Genomic DNA, 27,463 nt, shown 5'->3' with positions numbered 1-27,463 from the left:
TGTGGAAAACTTTATTTGTGAAAATAATTGAATTTTTATAATACTTTATTCTTTATTTTTTTCTATATAAAAATTATGATTTGAAATTACATAGTTAAAAAAAACAAATAAATTTTCATATTAAAAAAAATTGAATAATAATGGTATTTTTTGCACTTTTAGCCTCAAAACAAAAATTTTGAATTTGAAACAGAAAAAATAATATCTATAGAAAAATAATGATTCAAATTCGAAAATTAATGACAGAAATGAAAAATTCGAATTCCGTTAATAAAGTTAATAATTTTTTTTTTCACTGAAATCCAACAGTGTTTCCAATTCATTTTCTAAACTTTGTAATTAAAATCCTAATGCTTTTCGTTTCTACTTTAATTACTTCAATTAAATTCAATTGTTTTCCATTTATCATCAAATTTCTAATTAAAATTCTAATTATTCTCGTTTTCTCATCCACTGCAGTTGTTATATTAGTGAAAATCTGATTGTCGTTCTCTTTTTTCGCAAAAAAATTTTTTTTTTTTTATTTTAGATCCTAAACTAATTTTTTCTAATGCAATAAATTTTTAGCAAAAACTTAATATATGACAAATTCTGTTGAATATTTTTTCGTTTTTTTTTATAAAATCGTTATTTTTTAACTTAATAATAAATATACTTTCCTTAAATTTAAGATAATAATTGCTTATTCTAAGTCCAACTTATTATAAACAACTTGTTGCTTAATAAACAAAATGACTGTTTGTATATTAAAATTATCAAAAATCGTATAATAAATAAGTTTTAACCAAAATTTTTAACAAAGTACCATAAAATATGACAGTTTTAAACTGAAGCTATAAATTAAGTATTTATAGGTCTAAAGTATTTTCTCGTTTTGAAATGTTTGTGTCACATCTGGTTTGTCTTAGAATGTCCATAGCTAAAGATTTGGCGTTGCAAGAGATTTTATGACTTTAGATACCCGCTTTTCTATCCCAGGTTTACTTAGACGCAAAGTTTGTGAGATTTTTCAGATGGAAAAAAAGGGAAACAATATTACAACTGTAATTCTTACAAAATTTAATCATTTTTTTCCAATTTTTGAAAATAAAATTATTCAAAATTTTAATAACATTTTAGAAAAAAATTAAATTAATAATTTTTAAAAATAAATAGTTAAATATTATTACACTTTTACAGAAACTGAAATTTCAACAACTTGAAATTAAAAATATTTTGAAATATACGTTATAAATAACGAAATTAATATAATTGATCGAATAATTGATTATTTTTCAAGATTTAATTCTTATAAAGATTTTTATATACAAATTTTTTTAAATAATTGAATTTTTTTTGGTAAATTTTAATAAAATATATATAATTTTTAAGAATGATTGCATTTTTCAAAGAATTTATTTGAAATTGTATTAAAAATAATTGAAATATCCAAAAAATTTTGTTGTGTATTTATGAAAAACATTAAATTTTTGCAACGAATGTAGAAAATTTTTTTTTCAAATAATTCAATTCCTGCAAAGAATTTTATATTATTTGTAAAAAAAATTGAAAGCTTGCAAAAAATTTTATTAAAATCTTTGAAAATAATTGAATTTCTGCGAAGAATTTTATTAATTTTGAAAATAATTGAATTCTTCTGATGAATATTGTTATTTATGGAAATAATTGAATTTTGCATTAAATTTTATAAAAATTCCTGAAAATAAAGTAATTTCTGCAGTAAAATTTTGTCATTTATCAAAATAATTGAATTTTTTTAAAGAATTAGGTTAAAATTATATGAAAATAATATTAAATAAATAAGAAAAAAATCAACTAATTTCAACAGAATTGAAATCATAATTTTTCGAAAAAATAGTTTAAAATAGTTTTAATAGTTTAATTAAAGGTATGAAAAATTTAGATTTTCAAAGATTTTAATTCGAAACCTTATGTTCAAATTCAATTATTTCTAAAAATTCACGCTATTATAGGTTTTTATATGTAATTATTAAATGCATAGGTTTTTATATTCAATTATTGAATATAAAAACCTATATACAGCTTGAGGTTTTAGAAATAATTGAATTTTGAAAAGGTTTCAAATTAAAATCTTTGAACATCTAAATTTTTCATACATTTAATTAACTTTTTTTAAATAATTTAATTTCTGCGAAGAATTTTATTATTTGTGAAAATAATTGAAAGCTTGCAAGAAATGTTATTAATTTTTTTAAATAATTGAAAAAACTATATAAAAATTTCATGCACTAAAAAATAATTCCTTTCCTATATTAATAACTGGAAATATTTACAATGTTTCGGCGCTATTCGAACTTTTTGGAAAAATTTTCACCTAAAAGAAATTTTCACTTTTTTAATATATTATATAGTTATCCAAAAATTCAATTAATATTCTAATTTAAGAAAAATATCCAAATATGTAATATCAGAAAATAATCCAAGCTGAAAATAGTTTCTAATTTATGATTTAAATTTACATTTGCATATATTGACTCAGTAGGAGAATAGGAACATATTCCTTATGATGACAGACGTACTTTGAAACATATGTATGAATATATACCTTGTATACATTTCTGCAATGTGAACTTGGATATATGGATAAATAATATTTAATACCAGAGGAATGAGGGAGAATTTTGTACCTAAATGGACAGAGAGAAATGAGATGAAGGGCTAGTAGAAAATTCGCGACGGGTCCCTTTGATGGTGATATCAAGAGCAGTTATTAAGGTCTCCGGTTCCCGCTGATTCTGACTGCTATATATATATATAATGCTGAAACAAAGTCTCTTCGTGTTCCTGGCTCTGCTGATGACGTTTGGGCAAATTATCGTTCAAAATAATCCACTGATCCCACGTTGATGTGTGCACATTATATATATATATATATATATCTATATAAAAGAGAAAAATAAACGTTAAAGTCGATTTCACAAAAGACAACCTTTTTCCTGTTGTCGTTTAATACCCGCGGAGAATGATTAATTTTCCCAAGAACAAAATGAAAAGAGAAATTGAAATTCTGATAAAAATGAGAAACTATCAGTCAATTGGATTTTGTAATTTTTGTCGTCATCAGCAAAAGATAAAGGAAATGAATTGTCGCGAGGCTATATTGCATTTCAATATAAAATATATATGATAGATTTTTCATCATTTATTAGCTGTTAATTAATAGGATAATTGTAACGAATAGAATTTAGGATTCAATTGAGTAGGCAACGAAAATCGTTTGGATTTATAGATAATTATTATTTATCAAAATAGTTCCGAAGGCACAGAATGAGAATTAGAATTATTGAAGAGCATAAAGAAAAATTTGCAATTTTAGACGAACTTTTATGATTTGAATGTGATTAGAAAGAAGCATCTTAACGAACAATTAAAATTTAAATCTCAGAAAGAAAAAAAGGAGAATTAAGGTTTTAATTAAAAATTTAGAGCAGTAAACAGAGGAATGTTTGTAATTTGAATCTGAAGGATTAGGAAAGCTTTCTTAAGTTTCAGAGTCAGAATATAAAAAACTTTGAAAAAGTAAATGAAGAAAGGCGCATGATTATTCCCCATAATTTCAATTTCATAATTTTCAAAACATCGAAATTCTTATTATCGAAATGTCATTTCACATAATTTTCATATTTCAAAATACCATTGAAGATATAATTTTTAATTATTCTTCATCCTAATATTTAAATAATAGAATTATCCTTTGACATAATTTTTAATATGTCGAAAAATTCTTTGACATAAATTTTGTTATTCCGTATGAGACCATTTGTCATAATTATTAATCCTCCGAATGACTACATAACCTAAAATTCATTTACACTAATCGCCATTCAGTTCAATTGTTATTATTATTATTATTATTATTATTATTATTTTAATGGATATTACTAATAATCATAATTTATCGATACATAATATTATTATTTTAATAAACATAAAAAATTATTTTGATTAATAATTTATCAATATCAAAATTAAATCATGTTGGTTTTATGGTGACGTCAACTGCTGTCTCTATATCGGACATATTTTCGAATAATTAAAAATTATCTTCAATGGTATTTCGAAATATGAAAATTATGTGAAATGACATGTCAATACTAAGAATTTTGATGTTTTGAAAATTATGAAATTGAAATTTGGGGAATAATCATGCGCCCCAGAAATTGAACAAGTTTTTCGAATTACAACATAAATCTTTGGGATTAAAAATACAAAAATTAGGAAAAACCGGAAAAACTTGCATAGGTTAAAAATAATAAATTACTTTTCAAAATAATTTTGATTTTAAGTTAACGATTTTAGACTTTGTTTTTGTGTATCTAAATTATAAATTTAATTCAAAAACTGAATCTCCGAATTTAATAAATGTTGACTTTGGATTTTATATTTATATATGTATTATATATACATAGTCTTTGAATAATTATATATTTAAAAAAGAAAGAAAATAACATTTCGTTTTAAGACTGTATATATATGCCGATCTTCCTAAATTTTCCCGGTTAGTAAACACCTTTATCCCTAGAAACGTGCAAAGTTCAGTTTCGTGGAAGGAAAGGGATTTAAATAAGGGAAAAGCTTTTGCAGACTTTGGTCATAACGTAGCTTTGAACGGGGCGTCTAACTCCTGGGTCCCGGTTAAACAACCAACGTTTGCTTCATGTTGCAAACAAACCTGGCGGGCGAGGCTTTATTTGCAGTGAGCCGACGCACCCGCAAGCGCGAACCCCCGCGAGCTTTGCCAAGCCTACCTCACCCCTTTCTGTCCTTTTTCCTCACTCTCTCTCGCTCTCACTCTCACATTTAACCCTCTTCCCCCTCTTCCATCTCTCTGTTCTTCTCGATCAAGCTCTTATTTGTATTCAGTAGCAATATACACAAAACGCAGTGTAGAGCACGAATTTCGACAAATGTTCTCTCGACCACTCTCTCTCTCTCTCTCTCTCTCTTTCTCTATATATACGAATGTACGTTTCGGCCATGAATCGCTGAAGGTCTCCAGGGCACTTTCTTAACTTTCTTCTTCTATTGACCTTTCAGTCCTTTTTGTTTTAAGACCAAAACAAAAAAAAAGGAATCTATGTACTGTTTTAGGAATATTTTTCCAAAAAATTAAGTGTGCAAATTGATATTTTCATTTTGACTTTTATTTCGAATTTTTTCATGACTTCATGTTTCGTTATGAGGATCGACTTTAACGATATTGGACCTGTCATTTTGAATTTTGAAAAACTGATTTCAGATTCGTAATCAGCGACCTCAAAAATCCCATAGTAACAAGTTTCAAACGAATCCGATCAATTTAAAAAAATCCATCCACCATATTGGATCCGCCATTTTGAATTTCGACAAACTGACATCAGATTCGTAATCAGCGACCGCAGACACCCCCAAGTAACAAGTTTCAAACGAATCCGATCAATTTTGAAAAAACTCGTCCTCCATATTGAATCCGCCATTTTGAATTTTTAAAAATTGATTTTATATTCGTAACAAACCCCACAAACTCCTAAATACAAAAGAAAAAAATAGGATTGAAAAAACAAAAAAAGAGTTAACCCTTTTTTTAGAAATAAGTGTAATTTTCGTCTTGCAGATTACAAAAGACAAACCCCTTATTCACTCTAAAAATAATTAGATAGGGGAGGATAGGCTACATTGAACCGGGTATTTTATAAAGTCCAAGAACTAATTAGATTTTACTAATTTCGATTAGGTTTTTGTATCAAAATTAAGCTGAAGTACTCCTTTAGTTAATACACACGTTACAAACACAAATTATTATGATTAAATAATTAAATTTAATTTTTTTCTAACAAGTCACACTTTTCTTATTTTGAAGGATGTGTGTCTACATTGAACCACCTCTAATAAAACACTACAATTTACTTCAAAAATAATATTTCCACTTACACATTGTAAAAAATCTTATTTTTCACTCAAAAAAATAGAAAATTGTTGTTAAATAGTTATTATTTGTTAATATAGGAGATTAATATATTTTGATGTCAGGTTAGGTAGGTAAAGTGACAGTTTGAGTTTATCTTGTTCACAATTGTGATGAAAGCATGTCTTCCAGTATTTTTCTTACTAATTAGTAGAGCAGATAACTTTACAACTCTTAAAATTGAAAATTCTTTGCTTTTTCGGGTGGTTCAATGATCATAAATAATAAACCTACGTGCCCGAAATTTTTGGATATAGTTTGTTTCAGTAAAACTCACTTATATATTAAATAAGAAAAAATTTCACTCAGTCATTTCTCAGAAAATTGAAGTGGTTCACTGTTGACGCTGGTTCAATGTAGCCTACTCTCCCCTACTCAAAAAAAAAAAAAAAATTCTATTACATTTATTTACTAATTTCCTTCATTGTAAAATTATTCAAAAACACCAATACCTTCATTTTTAAATAAATATTTAAACAATTATCTTTCCATGGAAACTAAGATTTTCAAAATTTCTAATTCAAACCTGCTTTTAAAATTCAATAACTATTAAGATAAAATAATTATTTTACATTTCTAATATAAGAATATTGTTTCTAAAACTTCTTTAACATTATTTTCATCACTTCAATTAAATTATTATTTTCTAGAAATTTTTAAATAAAATTCTTCTTTAAATCAATTATTTGCAAATCCTTTAATTAAATATACATTAGAAAATAAAAACTGGAAATAATTTGAATTAAGAATTTTGATTAAGCCCTTTGAAAAAAATTAGTTCTATAGAATTTTTAATTAAAAGCATAAAAGATTCAAATTGAATGTTCCTTATTAAAATTGAATTCTTAATACATAATGTTATCAACAAATTTTTAAATAATTTAATTCTTTCGACGAATTTTAATTAAATTTTTAAAAATAATTACACTTTTCCAAGAATTTGATTAAAATTGTATTAAAAATAATTGAAATTCAGCAATCAGATTTATTATTTATGAAAATAATTGAATTATTGCAAAGAACTTTATAAAAAAAAGTTTCAAACAATTGGTTTTTTTCCAAAAAATATTATGAAAATTTTTGTTTAATAATAAAATTCTTTTGGGAAATTTTATTAAAACAGTAAAATATTGAAAATCATTTAATTAAGAAACATTTTTGAAAATAATTGAAATTTTGCCATGAATTTTATTAAAATTTTTGAAAGTAATTGAATTTTATTACTTTTGAAAATAATTGAATTCTTGTGTATAGAATACTATTATTTTTGAAAAAAAATTGAATTTTGCAATGATTTTTATTAAAATTCCTGAAAATAATTGAATTTTGTCGAAGAATTTTGTTATTGATTTATAAATGTAATTGAAATGTTGACAATTTTTTTCTTAATTTTTGAAAATAATTGAATTTTTGCGAAGAATTTTATTAATTTTTAAAATAATTGAATTTTTTCGATGAATATTGTTATTTATGAAAATAATTGAATTTTATTACTTTTGAAATATTGAATTCTTGTGATGCATACAATTATTTTTGAAAATAATTGAATTTTGCAATGAATTTTATTAAAATTCCTGAAAGTAATTGAATTTTGTCGAAGAATTTTGTTATTCATTTGTAAATATAATTGAAATTTAAAAAAATTATTTTTCATTTTTAAAAATAATTGAATTTTTGCGAAGAATTTTATTAATTTTTAAAATAATTGAATTTTTGCGATGAATATTGTTATTTATGAAAATAATTGAATTTTATTACTTTTGATATTGAATTCTTGTGATGAATAGGGGAGAGTCTCCAGTTATGTGAGACACCTCCAGTTGTGAGACAGTCAATTTTTTTTAACATGCAATAGTTAGAAGCCGATTGGTTTATATAAAAACATTTCTTTTTATATGAGCCAACTTTTTCGTGTACGCCGCAGCTGATATATAAACTGTTTTTGTTAAATACCAACACTGTGTGTGATAATCGACTAAAAAGCGTTTTTTCAATAAATGCAAAGTACTTTTTTTCCAAGTTAATTAATTGGAAAAGGTAAATGTAATGCATTTTCTTTTAGTGTTTTCCTTATATTTTGTGATGCAATATTGCATTGTTCCAATCTACGGTTGAAAATAATTTAATTTTCCTTTTTCAAAATAGCGCCAATTTCTGGGTGTGAGACACAGCATATCACCAGTTGTGAGACGGTGTCAACACCCATCTGGGCAGCAAAAAAAATACGACTTTGCAGGCATACTATTTAAATGTTGTTTTGATTTTTTTTTCTAGTATTTTTGGGCATGTCAAGTGGAAAAAAGTCAATTGATTCAGAAGAAATCAATTTTAATGCTCTTGTTGAAGCTATTTAATTGTGTTTATTTGATAGTCACATTTTGGCGAATAAATATTATTATTTAATATATAATAATATATATTATTAATATATTTAATTATTTCTACTAATCATAACGTTTTATGTCAAACTTATTAAATTTTAGCAATTTTTAATGAGTGTCTCACAACTGGAGACATTTTTTTTTGTTGAAAAAAGCGATGTGCTCGGAAAATGTATCGTAAAATTTTTTGAGTTCATCGAAACACTACACTTTCTTTTATAATAAAAGTTGCGTATTTCTGTTACCTTTCGAACGGTGTATTTTAATTACAATTTCGTTTACCCGTTTACAATTTACGGGTCAAAAATGAAACCCGTCTCACAACTGGAGACTCTCCCCTACTATTATTTTTGAAAATAATTGAATTTTGTCGAAGAATTTTGTTATTGATTTATAAATGTAATTGAAATGTTGACAATTTTTTTTTAATTTTTGAAAATAATTGAATTTTTGCGAATAATTTTATTAATTTTTAAAATAATTAAATTTTTTCGATAAATATTGTTATTTGTGAAAATAATTGAATTTTACATTGAATTTTATAAAAATTTCTGAATATAATTAAATTTCGGCGAAGAATTTTGCATAATTTTATAGTTTATGAGGCAAACAAAAAAAAAGAAAAGTTCTAAATTTTCTTAGGAGTTCAAAATATTTAATTTTTCCAGTATACTTTTATAATAAAAATCCCTAACCAATTCTACTTTCCCTGACCTCTACTGTCAATCCTGAACATTTATAGGTAAAATTTTAAAAGTCGAGGTGAAGATAATTACCGTAATTGTAAATTTTTAGGTATGGTCGCACTTGGTCAGTTTAGATTAAAGTCACATTAGGTTGAATAGAGGTGCTATTGGGTTAAAAAGTTTAGTTAGAGCCATAGTGAATTCAAAACCGTAAAGTTAAACTAATGTTATATTTTGTCAAAATAGGTCAAATAGGACCAAATTTGATTACTTTATTCAGTTATCTTAGAGTTAAGGTTTTGCTATATATGTAAGCCTAATGGTAGACTAAAGGGACCGTCAACTTTTGATACAGTTATATATAGTCAAATTTGGTCAAGTAAGGTTAAACATTATTTATAAAACTTTTATATAAAGAAAAAGAGTTTACAAAATGTATGCCCGGCGATTATACTAATTGCATTTGGCACCGTTCTCTATATTTATTTTTGCTCTAGTAAAAAAGAAAGACGCGAATACAGCGTCAATGGCGACGTGCAAAGGACAATGAAAGCAGCTTTGTATAGAAGAAACTCTCATTGAGAATGTCGAAATCTTCTAGAAAATAAATTAGATTTGAGACTAGCCTCGTCGTATGGACTCTTCCATTCTATATATGTATATTCTATATGTATATATATAATGTTAACGTCGAAAGGAGAGAAATATTCGAAGCACGTGCAAGGGCGAGTACAAGGGTGGAAAGTAAACATGCACACGACGTGCAAATACCACCTGCCGCATCGTCGCCCCCCAAGAGGATGAATTAAGCGAGAGAGAGAGAGAGAGAGAGAGAGAGTACAACCGCGCGTCCGTGGATCTTAATCCAGTTCGGTTTAATTAACGATCTCTGTAAAGAATCTTCTAGTCTTTCGGCTAGTTTGAATATTTTGGGGTTCTAGATACATGTAGATTTTTTTGTATTCAACAAATTTTGCCGTTTTTGGAAAATTATTATTTTTCTCTTAATTTTTACTCAAATACGTAAAAATAACTTTTCGGATTTAATTTGAAAACTTAAAAATACCCCCGGCGATTTATTGAAAAGTTCCCCACATAGACAAAGTAAACGATGTCTGTGACAACGTTATAGGTACCCCAACCATTTTTATCAGGGTGTTCCTACACAAGTACTGTTAATTGTGTATTTAAATTATTTTTTCAACTTCTACTATCAAAAGTAATCAGATTTAAGTAAAATTGTCAAATAATATTTAATATTAAGTACTACGATTTAATTTAAAACTCGAAAACATTTTTGTACTATAGTCATCCACTCTCTTTTTTGTCAGGGTGTTCCTATACAACTATAACTAATTTTAAATTTAACATACTTTTTTCAACTTCTACTATGGAATTAAACTTATTTAAGTAAAATCCTAAAATTATGTTTATGAATATTTGAATTTAAAATTTAAATAAAGAATCGAAAAATATTTTATTCTACGAGATTTTTGTGTACAATTATATAATCTTTTAGTGTTGCTTTAAAGTTAGTAATAGTTTAAAGAAATAAAAAATAATAAGTTTAAACAGTACACAAGTATTATTAATAATGCATTTAAATTCTTTTTTTTCAACTTTCATTACTAAAAGTAATCATATTCAAGTAAACTCATAAGTAATACTGTTAAAAAGTCTTTGGATCCTGCGTGTTTAAAATATTATCTTATTTTAATATAATTTTCTGACTTTATCACTCGGTGGTCTTTTATTATAAATTTTTATAAATAAAACTTTGAGGTTAACGACCACTCCGAGTCATTTTTACTTGGAGTGATCGTTAACAGAATTAATAAAATTTTTCGCAGAAATTCAATTATTTTCAAAAAACCAAAAAAAAAAATCTCAACATTTCTATTATTTTTATAAATGAAAAACAAAAATTCTTCGACAAAATTCAATTTCAAATGTAATAAAATTCAATTATTTTCAAAAATTTTAATAAAATTCATGTCAAAAATTCAATTATTTTCAAAAATAATAGTATGCATCACAATAAGAATTCAATTTTAAAAGTAATGAAATTCAATTATTTTCAAAAGTTTTAATAAAATTCATGTCAAAAATTCAATTATTTTCAAAAAATTTTCTTAATTTAATGATTTTCAATATACTACTATTTCAATAAAATTTCCCAAAAGAATTTTATTATTAAACAAAAATTTTGATAATATTCTACACGAACATTCAATTATTTTCCCAAAAAAATAAAAATTTCATACAGGAATTCAATTATTTAAAATAGAATTTGAATCAATAGCACGCTGAGGATTGCCACATATGCCAAGGAAAAGTCAAGGATTATTTATTAAAAATACTGGAAAAATTACAGTTTTTAATTCATAAGAAAATTCTGAATTTTTGTATCTTCCTTTATTCGACTCAAAAATATGAAATTTCCACGAATTTTAATACAAAACCTTCGCAGTTTTTTCTATAACTTGCAATAATTTCTTTTTAAAAGTATTAAAATTCTTCGTAGACATTCAATTATGTTGAAAAATTTAGAAAAATTCTCGTAAAAATTTCAATTATCTTTATAAATAATAAAATTCTTCTCCAAAATTCAATTATTTTCAAAAATTTTAATAAAATTCTTGGCAAAATTACAATTATTTTCAATACCTAGGTACTGTTTTAATTAAATTTTCCAAAAGAATTGAATTATTTAAAAAAAAATGTAATAAAATTCTAAGCCTCAAACATTTATTTATTTTCATAAATAATAATAAGTCAATTCAGAAATTATTCCTTTAAAAAAATTGAATTCGGCCTTATTAAACCAATAACCGATTTGGCCGGAAATTTGGCACATACTTAGAACTCGGAAAAATAAAAGAAACGTATATTTTACTATCAGCAAAGAAGACGATTTAAGGGTTGAAACTATACCTCTTTTGTTGATAAAAAAACCCCATAAAATTATGAAAAAAGGTTAAACCTCTTTCAGTTTAATATAATTTTTAAACATTTCCTATAAAAGGGTTTTTGAGATCGCTGATTACGAATTTGAGGTTCGATTTGCGAAATTCAAAATGGCGGATTCAATATGGCGGTCGTATTTTTGAAATTTACTTCCAATTGCTTGAAACTTCTCCCTCGGGGGTTTTTGAGGTCGCTGATTATGAATTTGAGGTCAGATTTACAAAATCCAAAATGGCGGATCCAATATGGAAGTCGAATTTTTTAAATTTACTCGAAATCGCTTGAAACTTGTTACTCGGGGGTTTTTGAGGTCACTGCGATTGTGAATTTGAGGTCAGATTTACAAAATTCAAAATGGCGGATGCAATATGGCAGTCATATTTTTGAAAAATCATCAGAATCACAGCAAAAAAAAAGTAGTTTCAACCCTTAAATCGTCTTTTTTCCAGTAACAAAAAATGCGTTTCTTTTATTTTTCCAAATTCTAAGCATGTGCCACAAGCTTTAGCCATATCGGTCACTGATACCTATGAGTATGTTTACTTGGGGTAATTTATGAACGGCCCTTTGTTAGTGTAATTGAAAATTCAAGATTATGTTATTTGCGACTCTTCATTTCTATTCAAACTGCATTGGAATTTTTATAAAAAGAAAAACTTGCTGATATTAGAAATGATTTTTTAAAGGTCTCGAGGGTAAAAAAAAGTAAGTATATAATAGACGAAAAAAAAAAAGTTTTGAATGATTGAAAATATTTTTTGACTTCCGTGTTACAATTGTTCTTCGATATTCTCTTTCAACTGCATATATAGTAGTATCCGCGCTTGCGTCACGTGGTATACTCGACGACAATTTCAACCCGATCGATCAATGTTCACGAGTGAGGATTGTGTGTATATGTATGTATGTATGTATATATCAAAACCAACGCGCGGAGATGCTCGTCGGCGAGAGACGTTGGACCATGTCATCGAATTCAACGCGGCGTATTAAAACAGACACGAAATCCCTGATGCCGACCGAGAATTCACGAAAGCTCATCCTCTTCACTTGAATCCTGATGCTACTTTCTCTCTCTCACTCTCTCTCTCTCTCGACGTTCCTATAAAAGCTTTGCTCCCAACATTTACAAGTGGTACGCGTGCGCAGAACGCAATATCAGACATACAATTTGGAAGAGTGTGGGAGGGGGGAGAAAGCCTACGCGTAAGAGAGAAAAAGAGAGAGGAGAGAGCTTAAAAGAGATGAGTATATGGACTAATGAGAAAGAAAAAGGTGGAAATAAAACTTAGATTGAGTGAGGGGAAAGTTTGAGTAAGAGGGCGTGGGGGAGGGTCGTCTAAATATACGCACGAAGTTTTAACATTGGGAGAAGAAAAATTACAGTGGGGTAGGTAAAAAATGTTGAATCAGTGCAAGAGAAAGAGTGGGACACGTGTAAGTACTAACACTAATATGCGATGTGAATTGGATTGTGTATATATATATATAGCAATAAGCGCAGGAGAAAGGCGAACGACCGGGAAGGATGGTGAATGACGATTCGAATTTGTCACGCGAAAAGGCCGGAAATGCTGCATGCGCATATTCTCAAATGGGGCGACAGGTGCATTTAGAAACTGCATTCTGATGCATCTGTGGTGCTTATAATATATACCCTTTGACTCTTAACGGGCTTACATCAATATTTTTATTTTATCCATTAACTTTTGAAAAAGAAAACAAAAACGCATATATTTTGTATATATACACATTCTCACCATTTTTCTCTTTCTTTCTCTCTGTGCGCATTAATTTGAATTAATTTGTTTTTCTCAATAGCACGAAATATTCCCTTCGAAATCCTATTTTTAAAAATATCTTCATTCATACTGAATCCACCATTTTCAATTTTGAAAAACTGTTTTCATATTCGTTATCAGCAACCCCGAAAACCGCCGAGTAAAAAGTTTCAAGCGAATCCTATCAATTTAAAAAAATTCGTCCGCCATATTGAATCCGCCATTTTGAAAAACTGACTTAATATTCGTTATCAGCTATCCCAAAAACCCTTATTTAATAAGTTTCAAGTGAATCCGATCAATTTTTAGAAATTTGTCTGCCATATTGTATCCGCCATTTTGAATTATCAAAAACAGACATCGGATTCGTAATCAGTGACCCCGAAAACCCCCGAGTAGAAAGTTTCAAGCTAATCCGATCAATTTTAAAAAAATCCATCCGCCATATTGAATCCGCCATTTTGAATTTTGAAAAACTGACTTGATATTCGTCATCAGCGATCCCAAAAACCCCCATGTAACAAGCTTCAAGTAAATCCGATCAATTTTTGGAAATTCATCTTCCATATTGGATCCGCCATTTTGAATTTTGAAAATCTGACTTCAGATTCGTAATCAGCGATTTCAAAAACCCTTTTGTACCTCAAATTTATAATCAAAGACCTCAAAACCCCCGAGGGAAAAGTTTCAAGGGGCGCATGATTATTCCCCAAATGTCATTTTTCCGAAATGTCATTTTACCGAACTGCACTTTTGCGAATACTCATTTTTGCGAAAAGCCAATTTTGCGAAATGCCACTTTTGCGAATAGTCATTTTTGCGAGAAGCCAATTTTGCGAAATGTCACTTTTGCGAATTGTCATTTTTGCGAAAAGCTATTTTTGCGAATTGTCATTTTTGCGAATCGCCATTTTTACGAATTGTAATTTTTTCAAAAAGTCATTTTTGCGAATTGTCATTTTTGAGAAATGTCATTTTTGCGAATTGTCACTTTTGCGAATCACCATATTTACGAATTAACATTTTTGCGAAAAATCATTTTTGCGAATTGACATTTTTGCGAATTTTCATTTTTGAGAAATGTCATTTTTGCGAATTGTCACTTTTGCGAATCGCCATTTTTACGAATTGTCATTTTTGCGAATAGTCATTTTTGCGAAAAGTTATTTTTACGAATTGTTATTTTTGCGAATTGTCATTTTTGCGAATTGTCATTTTTGCGAATCGACATTTTTACGAATTGTCAATTTTCCGATAAGTCATTTTTGCGAATCGACATTTTTACGAATTGTCAAATTTCCGAAAAGTCATTTTTGCGAATTGTCATTTTTGCGAAAAATACAATAGAAAACTTGTAGGCCTATAAATTCACTATTGTATTTTTCGCAAAAATGACTTTTCAGAAAATTGACAATTCGTAAAAATGGCCATTCGCAAAAATGACAATTCGCAAAAATGACATTTGGGGAATAATCATGCGTCCCAAGTTTCAAGCAATTTCAAGTAAATTTCAAAAATACGATCGCCATATTGGATTCGCCATTTTGTATTCTAAAAATCTGACTTTAGATTCGTAACCAGCAATCAACGTCTCCAAAAACCCCGGAGTAACAAGTTTCATCAAAATCCACTCCCTGGCTATTCCCTTGGGGGCACGAAAGGGTTAAAAAAACTGACATTAAAAACACTAAATTAAAAAGTTTTATATATTGAATTTCATTGATTTTTAAGAATCAGTTTCACCACATTGGATGAATCGATTTAAATTTTTTAAAACTGACTCAAAACTCAACATTAGTGACCAAAATCATCTCTAAAGAGGATAAGGATCAAGAAAATTCAGTTGATTTTTGTATAAATAAATTTTGCAACCCTTTTTATTTTGTGGAATATAACGTGATCAGCAAAGAAAAATTATAGATTAAAATTTTTTAATTTTCAAAAATTTTTAAATTCCAAATAAATTTTTCTAATAATAAAATTTTAATTAAAAGCGTAATTGAATTCCAATTAATTTTGTAATCAAATATCACTTTAGTTGATATAATCTAAATTTCACAGCTATATGTATACGTATATGTATATAGTTTATAATCTAAATTTCAATTTACTTTATGTATAGAGCAAAATTCAAAATTACACGGAGAGACCCACATTCGTAAAAATTACTAAAAACGGTTGCAATGACCGGAAATAAGGGGACTTTTAGCATAATGTACTACAGAATTAGATAAATTTACAAAAGAAATAGATAAATTTGCTACATTGAAATAGCAAGTTTTAATATTTTGTGTAAGAGTTGTAAATGTAGCGAAAATTGATTATAGTTTTCTCTAATTTAATTAGACAAAATCTGACAAATGAAAACATTTTCCACTAAAATCTTCTATCCACTGTAGTAATTTTTGGTGAGCAAGTGTGGCTAGCGAGTGCAGTCATATGGCGCCTGTATTTCTATTGGTTGCTAACCTCGTCAATCTCCGTAAATGAGCCGATGCCTTCCGATCATTGACAGTGACTATGTTTCGCGTATGTAAAATAAATTTGGATATTATCTACAATAATTAAATATAAAGTGAAACGTAGGTCGTTCGGTATCTCAGAAATTGACCATTATAAATTAATAAATTTTGCATTTATTCCTGTCCCAAGAAGTATGTCTTATAATAAGTTGTTAAAAGTAAACTGCTTTCTCGTAAGTGCTGTAAATTTTCATCATTCAATATATAAGGAAACAAAGATGTATACTTTCAGTGAAATTCGTTGTCGTGCGTGCAGTTGTGTATTAGTGTATTAATTAACCGCGTCTATACATATAAGTGAAATAAACATGTGTGTCTTCAAATATTTATCCAACAACAAATATATAAGTGTGTGAGTGTGTGTGTCTGTGTATGTAAAAATCCTTCCAGTTTACCTCCACTAGTCAAGAATTGACGGGAAACCGGCGACAAAAATCCGTATTTTTTCTTTTCACTCTTTCTTTCTGCATTTACAACGACTATAGTAATTTTACGTACACAATGTTTCTGAGTTTTACTACAGTTGTTTGGAACTATTGGACGAAATAGTAAGAAACTTTGCTAATTTGGTGAACATTTGTCGGGATTAGTGACTTAGTGTAGAAAATAGTAAAAAATACAAAAAGTCCCCTTATTTCCGGTGGTTGCAATGTGAATATAGTAAATTCTAGTGTGATTTTATACAAAAATTAGTAATCTCGGTCTCTCCGTGTATGTTACTGATGGTAGTTCTTACAAAAAAATTCAACCTCCCGTGTTACATATATTACCGATATCTATTATTTGAATCGCTTTTGTTACCGCATCTGCATCTCTTTTATAATAATCTAATTCTTTCGACTATTCACTAAAATTTCAGTCCGACTATTTTTAAACAAATCAATCATGTTGATACAATCTATTTGTATTTTTCTTATTCCTTTTTAATTTTTTTTACGAAAATTGTCTAATTCTATTTTTGCAATCAATTTTCATAAAGGAACAATTCTATAAAAACAAAATTTTTTTTATAATGTAACGCCAGGTCAATAAAGTTCCTATTATTTCCCTAGGGTAAAAATTCCAGTTAAATTTCAAGTACCTAATATAATTTGAAATTTCGTAGGAAATTCTCTGATTGACCATAGGGGAGAGTCTCCAGTTATGTGAGACACCTCCAGTTGTGAGACAGTCAATTTTTTTTAACATGCAATATTAAAAAGCCGATTGGTTATTATATAAAAACATTTCTTTTTATATGAGCCAACTATTTCGTGTACACCGAGGCGGATATATAAACTGTTTTTGTTAAATACCAACACTGTGTGTGATAATCGACTAAAAAGCGTTTTTTCAATAAATGCAAAGTACTTTTTTTGCAATTTAATTAATTGAAAAAGGTAAATGTAATGCATTTTCTTTTAGTGTTTTCCTTATATTTTGTGATGCAACATTCCATTGTTCCAATCTACGGTTGAAAATAATTTAATTTTCCTTTTTCAAAATAGCGCCAATTTCTGGGTGTGAGACACAGCATATCACCAGTTGTGAGACGGTGTCAACACCCATCTGGGCAGCATAAAAAATACTACTTTGCAGGCATACTATTTAAATGTTGTTTTGATTCTTTTTTCTAGTATTTTTGGGCATGTCAAGTGGAAAAAAGTCAATTGATTCAGAAGAAATCAATTTTAATCCTCTTGTTGAAGCTATTAAATTGTGTTTATTTGATAGTCATATTTTGGCGAATAAATATTATTATTTAGTATATAATAATATATATAATAATATATTTCATTATTTCTACTAAACATAACGTTTTATGTCAAACTTATTAAATTTTAGCAATTTTTAATGAGTGTCTCACAACTGGAGACATTTTTTTTTTTGAAAAAAGCGATGTGCTCGGAAAATGTATCGTAAAATTTTTTGAGTTCATCGAAACACTATACTTTCTTTTAATAAAAGTTGCGTATTTCTGTTACCTTTCGAACGGTGTATTTTATTTACAATTTCGTTTGCTCGTTTACAATTTACGGGTCAAAAATGAAACCCGTCTCACAACTGGAGACTCTCCCCTATATCTATATCGCTTCAAAATAAAGAATTTCGTCGCAAAATAAAATCGCAATTTAGTTGCAATTATAGATGGAATTGAGATGAAATTTCAAAGAAAATTTAAATTCCGATATAGGGTTTCAACTGAAATTAAATATTCGAAGAAATTCTGATAAAATTTATATAAAAGGCATAATATAAAAAAACGTGCAAAAAATGTATATTATCTTTATGCTCGAAACGGAAGTTAGAGATTTGTTTTTTTTTCTTTTTTTGAAAATGTATTTTTATATGTTTAGGAATTGAAAATTCGTGAATGTCAAAGAGAAAAAAAAGAAGAATAGTCAACTTGAATGTGTTCGATATTACTATATATATGATCAAACAGAGTTCGACATTCTTCTTGTCGCGTTATGTGCCCAAATGTTCACGTTTGTGGCATTTGAGTTCACAGAGGGCACCCTATTAAAGCGAACTGCTCTGGTTATTTCCTTTCACAATGGAATTGTATGTGCCTCGACCCTCTATATATGTATACATGCAACGCAAATTGACACGTCTATTTAACACCCTCGTTTCTACCTATTTACACTTTTATACATATATACAACTATTCTCAAATCGGCATTATTCAATATATGAAATCCAATTTTCAAATTATTCAATTTGTTTAATTTTCATATTTCACGGACGTGCGTGCGTGCGTGCGTGCGCGTGTCGCTATTTGTAAATTCCCCAGAGAAAAAAATGTCAGCCTACTTTCAACAATGATTTGAGCCTAGAATTCTTAATCCCTTGAAAAGCTTATAAAATTTATTTGATAGTGACTTATTATAGATACACTGTAAAAAAAAGGTTTTAAATTAAAGCTGATTTCGGTATTAAAATAGAACTAAATTACGATTTAGTGACAAAATTATTCCTTAATTAGTACCTTTCTTTTTACAGTGTATTTACTCCTAACGAGAAGCTACAATCAGCCTAATTTTGTCACTTTCGTCCAGTTGTTCCTATTTTCTGAATATGATGGTTGTTCAGTTTAACTGTATACTAAAAACTACAGTTTTTACTATGGTTTATACTTTTGTAAATTATATATTATTTATGCCCTTAAAAGTAAATACATAATTATTATCATTATCAATATTATTATTCTTTTTCATGAATATATATATATGTATATAAATAAATTATATTAATAAATATGGAATATATATTTCAGGATACGAGATCTGATGACCTACTTCCACAAACCTATAAAATAATATAATGCATTTTTTATAAGTAAACATATCTACTTTTGCTAAAAGTAAAATTAAAATTTTATTTAAGGTTTTTTCATGCAAATATATACTTAACTTCCCTCTTTACATACTTAATGAAATATGGCAAAATTAATATAGGAAACATTAATAATATTATTAAATGTTTGAAAACTTATAAGCAGCTTAAGACATTACCATAATGTAAAAATTTATTATATAGAAAAATATTTAAACTTTTTATTTGTATCAACACAAGAAAGGTTAATTAATTCTTTAAAGTATACCTACTTAAAAAATTATGTTTACAAATTAATATAAGAATGATTATTATAATAATAGCAACAATTCGCACGCTGACAAGTTCTTTTACTCTTTTATATAAAACTGACAATATTAAAAATGATAGAATTTAAAAATATTGATAATATTCAAATTTTCTTTATAGAAATAAAATTGGATTGGAACTTAATTTTATTACTAGGTATTAATAACTATAATCAATTGTGCTGTTGAGAAATTTTAGTTTTTATAGATGAAATTCCTTCTTAAGGTCCTTCTTTATTAAAAAATAACACAGTGCAATATTTTTGAGGTCATCGAATGTGCACTAAGTTTTGACTTCAGTTTCTCAAAGTACTTATCAAAACTAGCAAAAACCTATTTCAGTTTTGCTAGATTAGCTCGGATTTGAATTTTATCGACATTTGAATTTTTTTTTGAATTTTCACATTTTTCAGTTTTCTGATACGGGCGGATGGGAACACTGGCTATTAAAAGTTTATTAAAAAAATTCGCAATGGTCACAATTTGAAAAGCAATAATCCCTCTTTAATTACAGAGAAAGAAAAAAAATTTGGTCGAAAATTGTTCGAGTTATGAATTTTCTTTTGACTTTTTCACATTTTTCGGTTTTTTGATAAAGCGGGTGGAAACGCTGGCTATTAGAAGTTTATAAAAAAAATTCGCAATGGTCACCATTTGAAAAGCAGTAATTCCAACCTAATTTCTGACATTGAAAAAAAAATTTGGTCGAAAATTGTTCGAGTTATGAATTTTTTCGTACTTTTTCAAATTTTTTTTGTTTTTGATCTGGGCGGGTGAGAACGCTGGTTATTAAATTTTTCTTTTTTAAAAACGCAATGGTCACATTTTACAGAGCAATAATTCCTCGCTTTAATTTCTGACAAAGAAAACAAAATTTGGTCAAAAATTGTTCCACTTATTAATTTTTTTTTGACTTTTTCACATTTTTCAATTTTTTGATCAAGCGGGTGGGAAGGCAGGCTATTAAAAATTTATAAAAAGAATTCGTAATGGGCACAATTTAAAGAGCAATAATCCCTATTTAATTTCTGCCCAAGATAAAATATTTGATTCGAAATATTTGGTTTCGAAAAAAGTCAAAAAAAAATCAAAACCCACGGTTGCACAGGACCGCGGGTATACAAATGTACAGAAATAAATAAATAACACGAATAATTTTCTACCAATTTTTTTTCTTTTATCAGAAATTAAAGAAGGATTATTGCATTTTGAAATTTGACCGTTGTGAATTTTTTAAATTCATTTCTAATAGCCAGCGTTCCCACCCGCCCGTATCAAAAAACCGCAAAATGTGAAAAAGTAAAAAAAAAACCATAATTAGAACAATTTTTGACCAAATTTTTTTTCTTTGACAGAAATTAAAGAGGAATTATTGATCTGCAAAATGTGACCAATGCGTTTTTAAAAAAGAAAAATTTAATAACCAGCGTTCTCACCCGCCCAAATCAAAAACAAAAAAAATTTGAAAAAGTACGAAAAAAATTCATAACTCGAACAATTTTTGACCAAATTTTTTTTTCAATGGCAGAAACTAGGGAGAAATTACTGCTCTTCAAATGGTGACCATTGCAAATTTTTTTTATAAACTTTTAATAGCCAGCTTTCTCACCCGCCCGTTTCATAAAACCAAAAAATGTAAAAAAGCCAAAAAAATTCGTAACTGGAACAATTTTCGACCAAATTTTTTTTTCTTTCTCTCTAATTAAAGAGGGATTATTGCTTTTCAAATTTTGACTATTGCGAATTTTTTTAATAAACTTTTTATAGCCAGTGTTCCCATCAGCCCGTATCAGAAAACTGAAAATTGTGAAAATTCAAAAAAAAAAATTCAAATGTCGATAAAATTTAAATCCGAGCTAATCTAGCAAAACTGAAATAGGTTTTTGCTAGTTTCGATAAGTACTTTCAGAAACTGAAGTCAAAACTTAGTGCACATTTTATGTGTTGCACTGTGTAATTTAAGATAATTTAATCATAATTGAAAGGAGTGAACAAACAATTTTGAACTAATAAAATTTTTACAAAGGAACGTTTTAATAATAAATTCTTTTCCTTTTTTTTAAAAGAAAATTAAAGAATTTTATAAAAAAATTGTGATTCAAAATAGGAATTATGCAAATATTTTTCTTCATTTTCTAAAACAAACTTATAATTTTATGAACAAAATTGTGATTGATAAACAGAAAATATGCAAAATGGGTATATTTTCTATTTCTTAATCGTTACTTTCTAAATTTGAATTATAAAAATATTTACTAATTGAAAGGAGGAGGGTCTATAAGGCCTATTTTCGGCCCACTTCAAATTTTTATTTAAAAGCTTGAAATAAATTTTCCGCCAAAGAAAAATAATAATTATGATGATTGAAGGTTAAATGAGGGTGTTCGGAGAATATTAACCCTTAAATACACTAGAACCTCCAACGATTGCAGCGTGACCTTCTTGTGTGCAATAGATGGAGGTTTTCACCTTGGTGCCATCTTTCCATAAAAGTGTCAACACTCAGGGCCGTACACTCTCACATATTTTGTATTGGCGTAAAATGTCATTTTTATCCTCGCCATTTTTTATTTTTTTTAAAATATTATGTTTAGTTTCAATGTCTAAGTGCCTTCTTTTACGTTTTTGACCTTTTTCAGTCTCATGTTGAAATATGAAAATACAACTTTAAAAAACGGGGCGCAAAAGAACACTAAGCTTAGTACAATACTGCCTTCGCATTAATATGGCGGTGTCCTCCCCTCTCACCCCCCTAACGGATGACCACCAAACTTTCGTAAACAACTGCAATAGATAGAGATGCAATCGTTGGAGGTTCTAGTGTAATAAGGGTTTTCGAATAAAAAATGGGTAAAAAATAAGGGTAAAAAAATGTTCAATTATGAATTAATTGGCTCGAAACTTGTTACTCAGGGGTTTTTGGGGTCGCTGATTACGAATCTGGTGTTAGTTTTTCAAAATTCAAAATGGCGGATCCAATATGGCGGACGACTTTTTTAAAACATGAATTAATTCGCTTGAAAATCATTACTCGGGGGTTTTTAGGGTCGCTGATTACGAATATGATGTTAGTTTTTCAAAATTCAAAATGGTGTACGACTTTTTTAAAAAATAAATTAATTGTCATGAAAATCGTCACTCGGGGGTTTTTGGGTCCTGGATTACGAATCTGATGTTAGTTTTTCAAAATTAACATCATATTCGTAATCAGCGACCCTAAAAACCCCCGAGAAATAGACCCTCCTCCTTAGTGACTGACTTTCTGCTTTTGAATTAGTAAATTTTACGAATTAATAGTAATTTCTACTAATTTATTAGTAAAATTTTCTAATTTAAAAGCAAAAAGTCATTTTCAAGCGAATTAATTCATATTTTAAAAAAGTCATCCGCCATATTGGATCCGCCATTTTGAATTTTGGAAAACTAATACCAGATTCGTAATCAGCGACCCCAAAAACCCCTGAGTAACGAGTTTCAAGCCAATTAATTCATAATTGAAAATTTTTTTACCCTTATTTATACCCATTTTTTATTCGAAAACCCTTATTATTTAGGGGTTAATATTCTCCAAATACCCTCATTTAACCTTCAATCATCATGATTATCATTTTTCTTTGGCGGAAAATTTATTTCAAGCTTTTAAATAAAAATTTGAAGTGGGCCGAAAATAGGCCTTATAGACCCTCCTCCTTAGTGACTGACTTTCTGCTTTTGAATTAGTAAATTTTACGAATTAATAGTAATTTCTACTAATTTATTAGTAAAATTTTCTAATTTAAAAGCAAAAAGTCAGTTACTAATTTAAATTAGTAAACATTTTTACTAATTCAAATTTAGAGAGTATATTTAAAAAATATTCTAATTTTGTGTAAAAATAAAGAAAAAAAATATGCATAATTTCGATTTGATAAACAAAAATTTTTAACGAAACTTTATTTTCTTATTCCTTGTGCCCACTTTTAAATTATTCATCATCTAGTATGAATAAGATAGTTCCACAATTGGAGTGATGGCTACTTCAGAACTGACTAACATTTAGGAAATAAAAACTATAGGAAAATTCAGTTTGGAAAACTAAAGTAGGAGAATGTTTTTAGGTTGAAGATATTATTTATTGGAGTGAAGGCTACAAGTCATGTAAAGTTGGCACTACTTTTTTGAAAAATCAAAAATTTTACAAGAGTTTTGGGCACTTTGGCAATAGTTCTAGAGTTCTCTAACGATTATTTAAATAGTTCTGATGATTAACAATAAAAAAAGGACTTTGAAATTTTCAAGAATTTTCAAATTCCGAGTTCTGAGAGTTCTGAAAAGAGTTCTGGCATCATCATAAAGAGTTCTATAAGTATTCCTAATGTCATTTTGTTTTAAATCCAAAATCAAAAAAGTTACGGGGCTTTGAAATTTTCATAAATTTTCAAAATTTTAAAATTCAGAGTTCTGAGAGTTCTGATTAGAGTTCTGGCATCGTCATACAGAGTTTTATACGTATTTCTAATGACATTTTTCTCTATACAAAATATCCAATTGCTACAGGACATTGAAAATTACAAAAAAATTTCAAATTTTTAAAATTTAGAGTTCTGAGAGTTCTGAAAAGAGTTGTAGCATCGTTATAAAAAGTTCTATAAGTATTTCTAATGATATATTACTCTGAACGCAAAATACAAAAGGTTAGAGAACTTTGAAGATTTCAAGAAATTTAAAAAATTAAAAATTCAGAATTCTGAGAATTTAATGTTTAATGATTTTGGGACAATCATGTTGCACTTTCCTCAAACAGTTAAGGGGTTAAAGTTCTGTAATTTTTTGGATTTTGAGCTTAGAGAAAAATGTCATTAGAATTGCTTCTAGAACTCATCGCAATGATGCCAGAACTCTAATAAGAACTTTCAGAACTCTGAATTTTAAAATTTTTTGAAAATTTTTAAAGCCCCGTAACTTTTTTGATTTTGGATTTAAAACAAAATGTCATTAGGAATACTTATAGAACTCTTTATGACGATGCCAGAACTCTTTACAAAACTCTCAGAACTCTGAATTTTAAAATTTTGAAAATTTTAGAAAACTTCAAAGTCCCGTAACTTTTTTGATTTTGGATTTAGAACAAAATGTCATTAGACATACTTATAGAACTTTTCGCAACGATGCCAGAACTCTATTCAGAACTTGCAAAATATTATTTTCATAACTTTTTTTAATTTGTTAATAACTTTTGAAATTTTGCAGAACTCTTGTTTTTTTTGGTAGAGAACTCTAAACTCTTTATTCTCTTTCAGAATATTAGGTCAGAACTCTTTTTTGCAAAAATCATAGTACTGTGCAAAGTTAGCACTATGATTTTTCATTGTCGCTTTTTTTATTGTTAATCATCGCAGAACCATTTAAATAATCGTTAGAGAACTCTAGAACTATTGCCAAAGTGCCCAGAACTCTTGTAAAATTTTTGATTTTTCAAAAAAGTAGTGCCAACTGTACATGACTAAGGCTACAACATAACTTTCTGTAACACAATAAAAAATACAATTTTCATTATAGAAATCTATTCTTAATAAAATGAAATTTTATACTTACCGAAAAAGCTGTTCCAACTATTATTATTATTATTGTCTCAAGTTGAATCAAGAAGTTCACCATATTATACAATTCGAATTCGTCCCATCACAGGCGCGAATCTTTGAGACGAAAATGCAAAATTTAATGGCCACCATTATCTATTTGTCGAGAGAACTGTACACACAAATGAAGACACTGAATGAAATATATTTATAGTAACTGGTTAAAGTGGGTAAACACGCACCCCAGCGAGAGAGCTTTTACTTTTTCCCGAAGGATGAGAGGGAAGGGCCACGTGACCATACGTATATATGAACATCGAAACAAGGTGGGTGGTCGTCGTCGTCGTCGATGAAGAAAGAGAACGAAGGCAAGCACAGGGAGTGTAAGAGATGATATTAAAGATGAAGAGAGAGAATCATAAGGGGATTTTTCGAGGAGTTGGCTAGTGGAGTCGTTGTCCGCGAGGAGGCGCACTTTTCCGAGGGGTTGCAATGACCCCGTTCAAGTAGGGTGAACGCATGCGCGCCTCACACCATGAAATTGGTGGGAGTTCAGTGTCACTTTGTGCCGGGCGGTGCGGTGCTCTCCTCCAGTAGTCTTTGATGTGTTTCGACCGTGAACGCACGTCCAAATTCCCATTCGAAACTCCGACTACCCACTATCTTTCTCAAAACGTATTCAACCCCTAAGGATATAATCGACTATCGTGAATGACATTCAAATTTTGATTTTAACAAAGAAAAATAAAAAAATCAGTATTTTTCGAGTAAAGTAAAGAATTTGTTTCCAAACTACAGTGAAAACCGACACTTGCTGCTTTTATTCCCAGGTACATCAGCGGACCCGTGACCCAATTAGTTTGACAAAATTCGTTCGGTTTTTTTTTTATCGGGGCAAAATACTTTAGTAAGACGGGAATTATTGACCACGACAATCGGAATTGATAAGTGATATAAGTGAAAAAGTGCACAAGTGAAAAATAGTTATTTGTTGTGAATTTTTGTTTTTTTGATTTGAGAAATCAAGAGGAGAGAATTTTCGTGTCTAGAATAATTATCAGTCAATAATTGATTGGTTGTATGCACGTGCTTTCAAGAGATCGAATTCGGAGTCAAGGGGGACGTTTAAGAAGCGGCGGGCAGTCGTGACTCGAGGAGTACGTCCCGCAGTCGTGGGTGACGACCGTGGGATTAAAAAGAGTGCAACGGTGAAGGGTAACAGCGGTTTCGGTGATTATTCAGCGGCTGGTGAATTTGAAATTTGGGGCGACGAACATCGCACCGCGGATGGTGTAGAGAGTCAAATAAACGGGCCGCCTTCGCGGCAACAACGTTGCGAGGGCGGCTCGGCATTAAGGCCCTTGCTTCACGTTGCCCATTGTGAATTGCACTCACCTAGAGACGCGGAATTATTACGTCTCGATCATCTCGAGGGTTACGATCATCATCATCATCATCAGGACAAGACGATGGAACGTGAACGTGACACTTATTCGACAATGGAGAATTTTCACAGTCCAGTGCCACCGCCTCTGCCTCGAAGACACGTTCGGTAAATACAAAAAAAAAATTTACTTTTCACCCCCGCAGTGAGATCGTGTTCCCTTGAAGGATACACCAATTTCCGGCATGGGAGTTATTTTTCGAAAATCATTTTTTTTTCTGTCGCATTTCCGATAGTGAGGCTGCATATGTTTTAAAACGAGAGGCAGAAAAGAAAATGGTGTCCGCAACGAATTGCACGTGTTCCAAAGTTTGATTACAAAAGGGGAGAAAATGAAAATTTATGACACATCACTCCGGATGTTAGAGAATCATAATTTTGAATTAAAGCACGCAGACGGAAAAATCGAATATGAAAGATTAGGCTTTTTGATTCCTATATTAGTAATTTACAACATCACAATAACAACAAAGTCTTTAAGACTTACTAGAAGTACTTTAACTACTTATAGCTCGTTTGTTTCTTAAATTCAA

General features: G+C 28.7%; 1 protein-coding gene across 6 annotated transcripts in view; it reads left to right on the top strand.

Moving 5' to 3' along the window:
• Positions 1 to 27,463, top strand: part of LOC122498471 (teneurin-a) — a 917,080-nt gene that overhangs the window by 805,048 nt on the left and 84,569 nt on the right. Inside the window, exon 1 of one of the 6 annotated variants that reach the window (XM_043606210.1) lies at positions 26,055 to 27,038. The exons of the other annotated variants lie outside the window; for them this stretch is intronic. Coding sequence (XP_043462145.1) covers positions 26,956 to 27,038 — 83 coding nt within the window. The 5' untranslated portion in view covers positions 26,055 to 26,955. Of the gene's footprint in view, positions 1 to 26,054; positions 27,039 to 27,463 lie in introns of those variants that run through there. 6 annotated transcript variants of the gene reach the window in all.

Source organism: Leptopilina heterotoma, unplaced genomic scaffold (assembly GCF_015476425.1).
Source record: "Leptopilina heterotoma isolate Lh14 unplaced genomic scaffold, ASM1547642v1 Lhet_15, whole genome shotgun sequence".
In the NCBI taxonomy this organism is placed as follows: Eukaryota; Metazoa; Arthropoda; class Insecta; order Hymenoptera; family Figitidae; genus Leptopilina; species Leptopilina heterotoma.
Note: the sequence above shows the minus strand (reverse complement) of the source record. Positions and strands in the feature narration are given on the sequence as shown.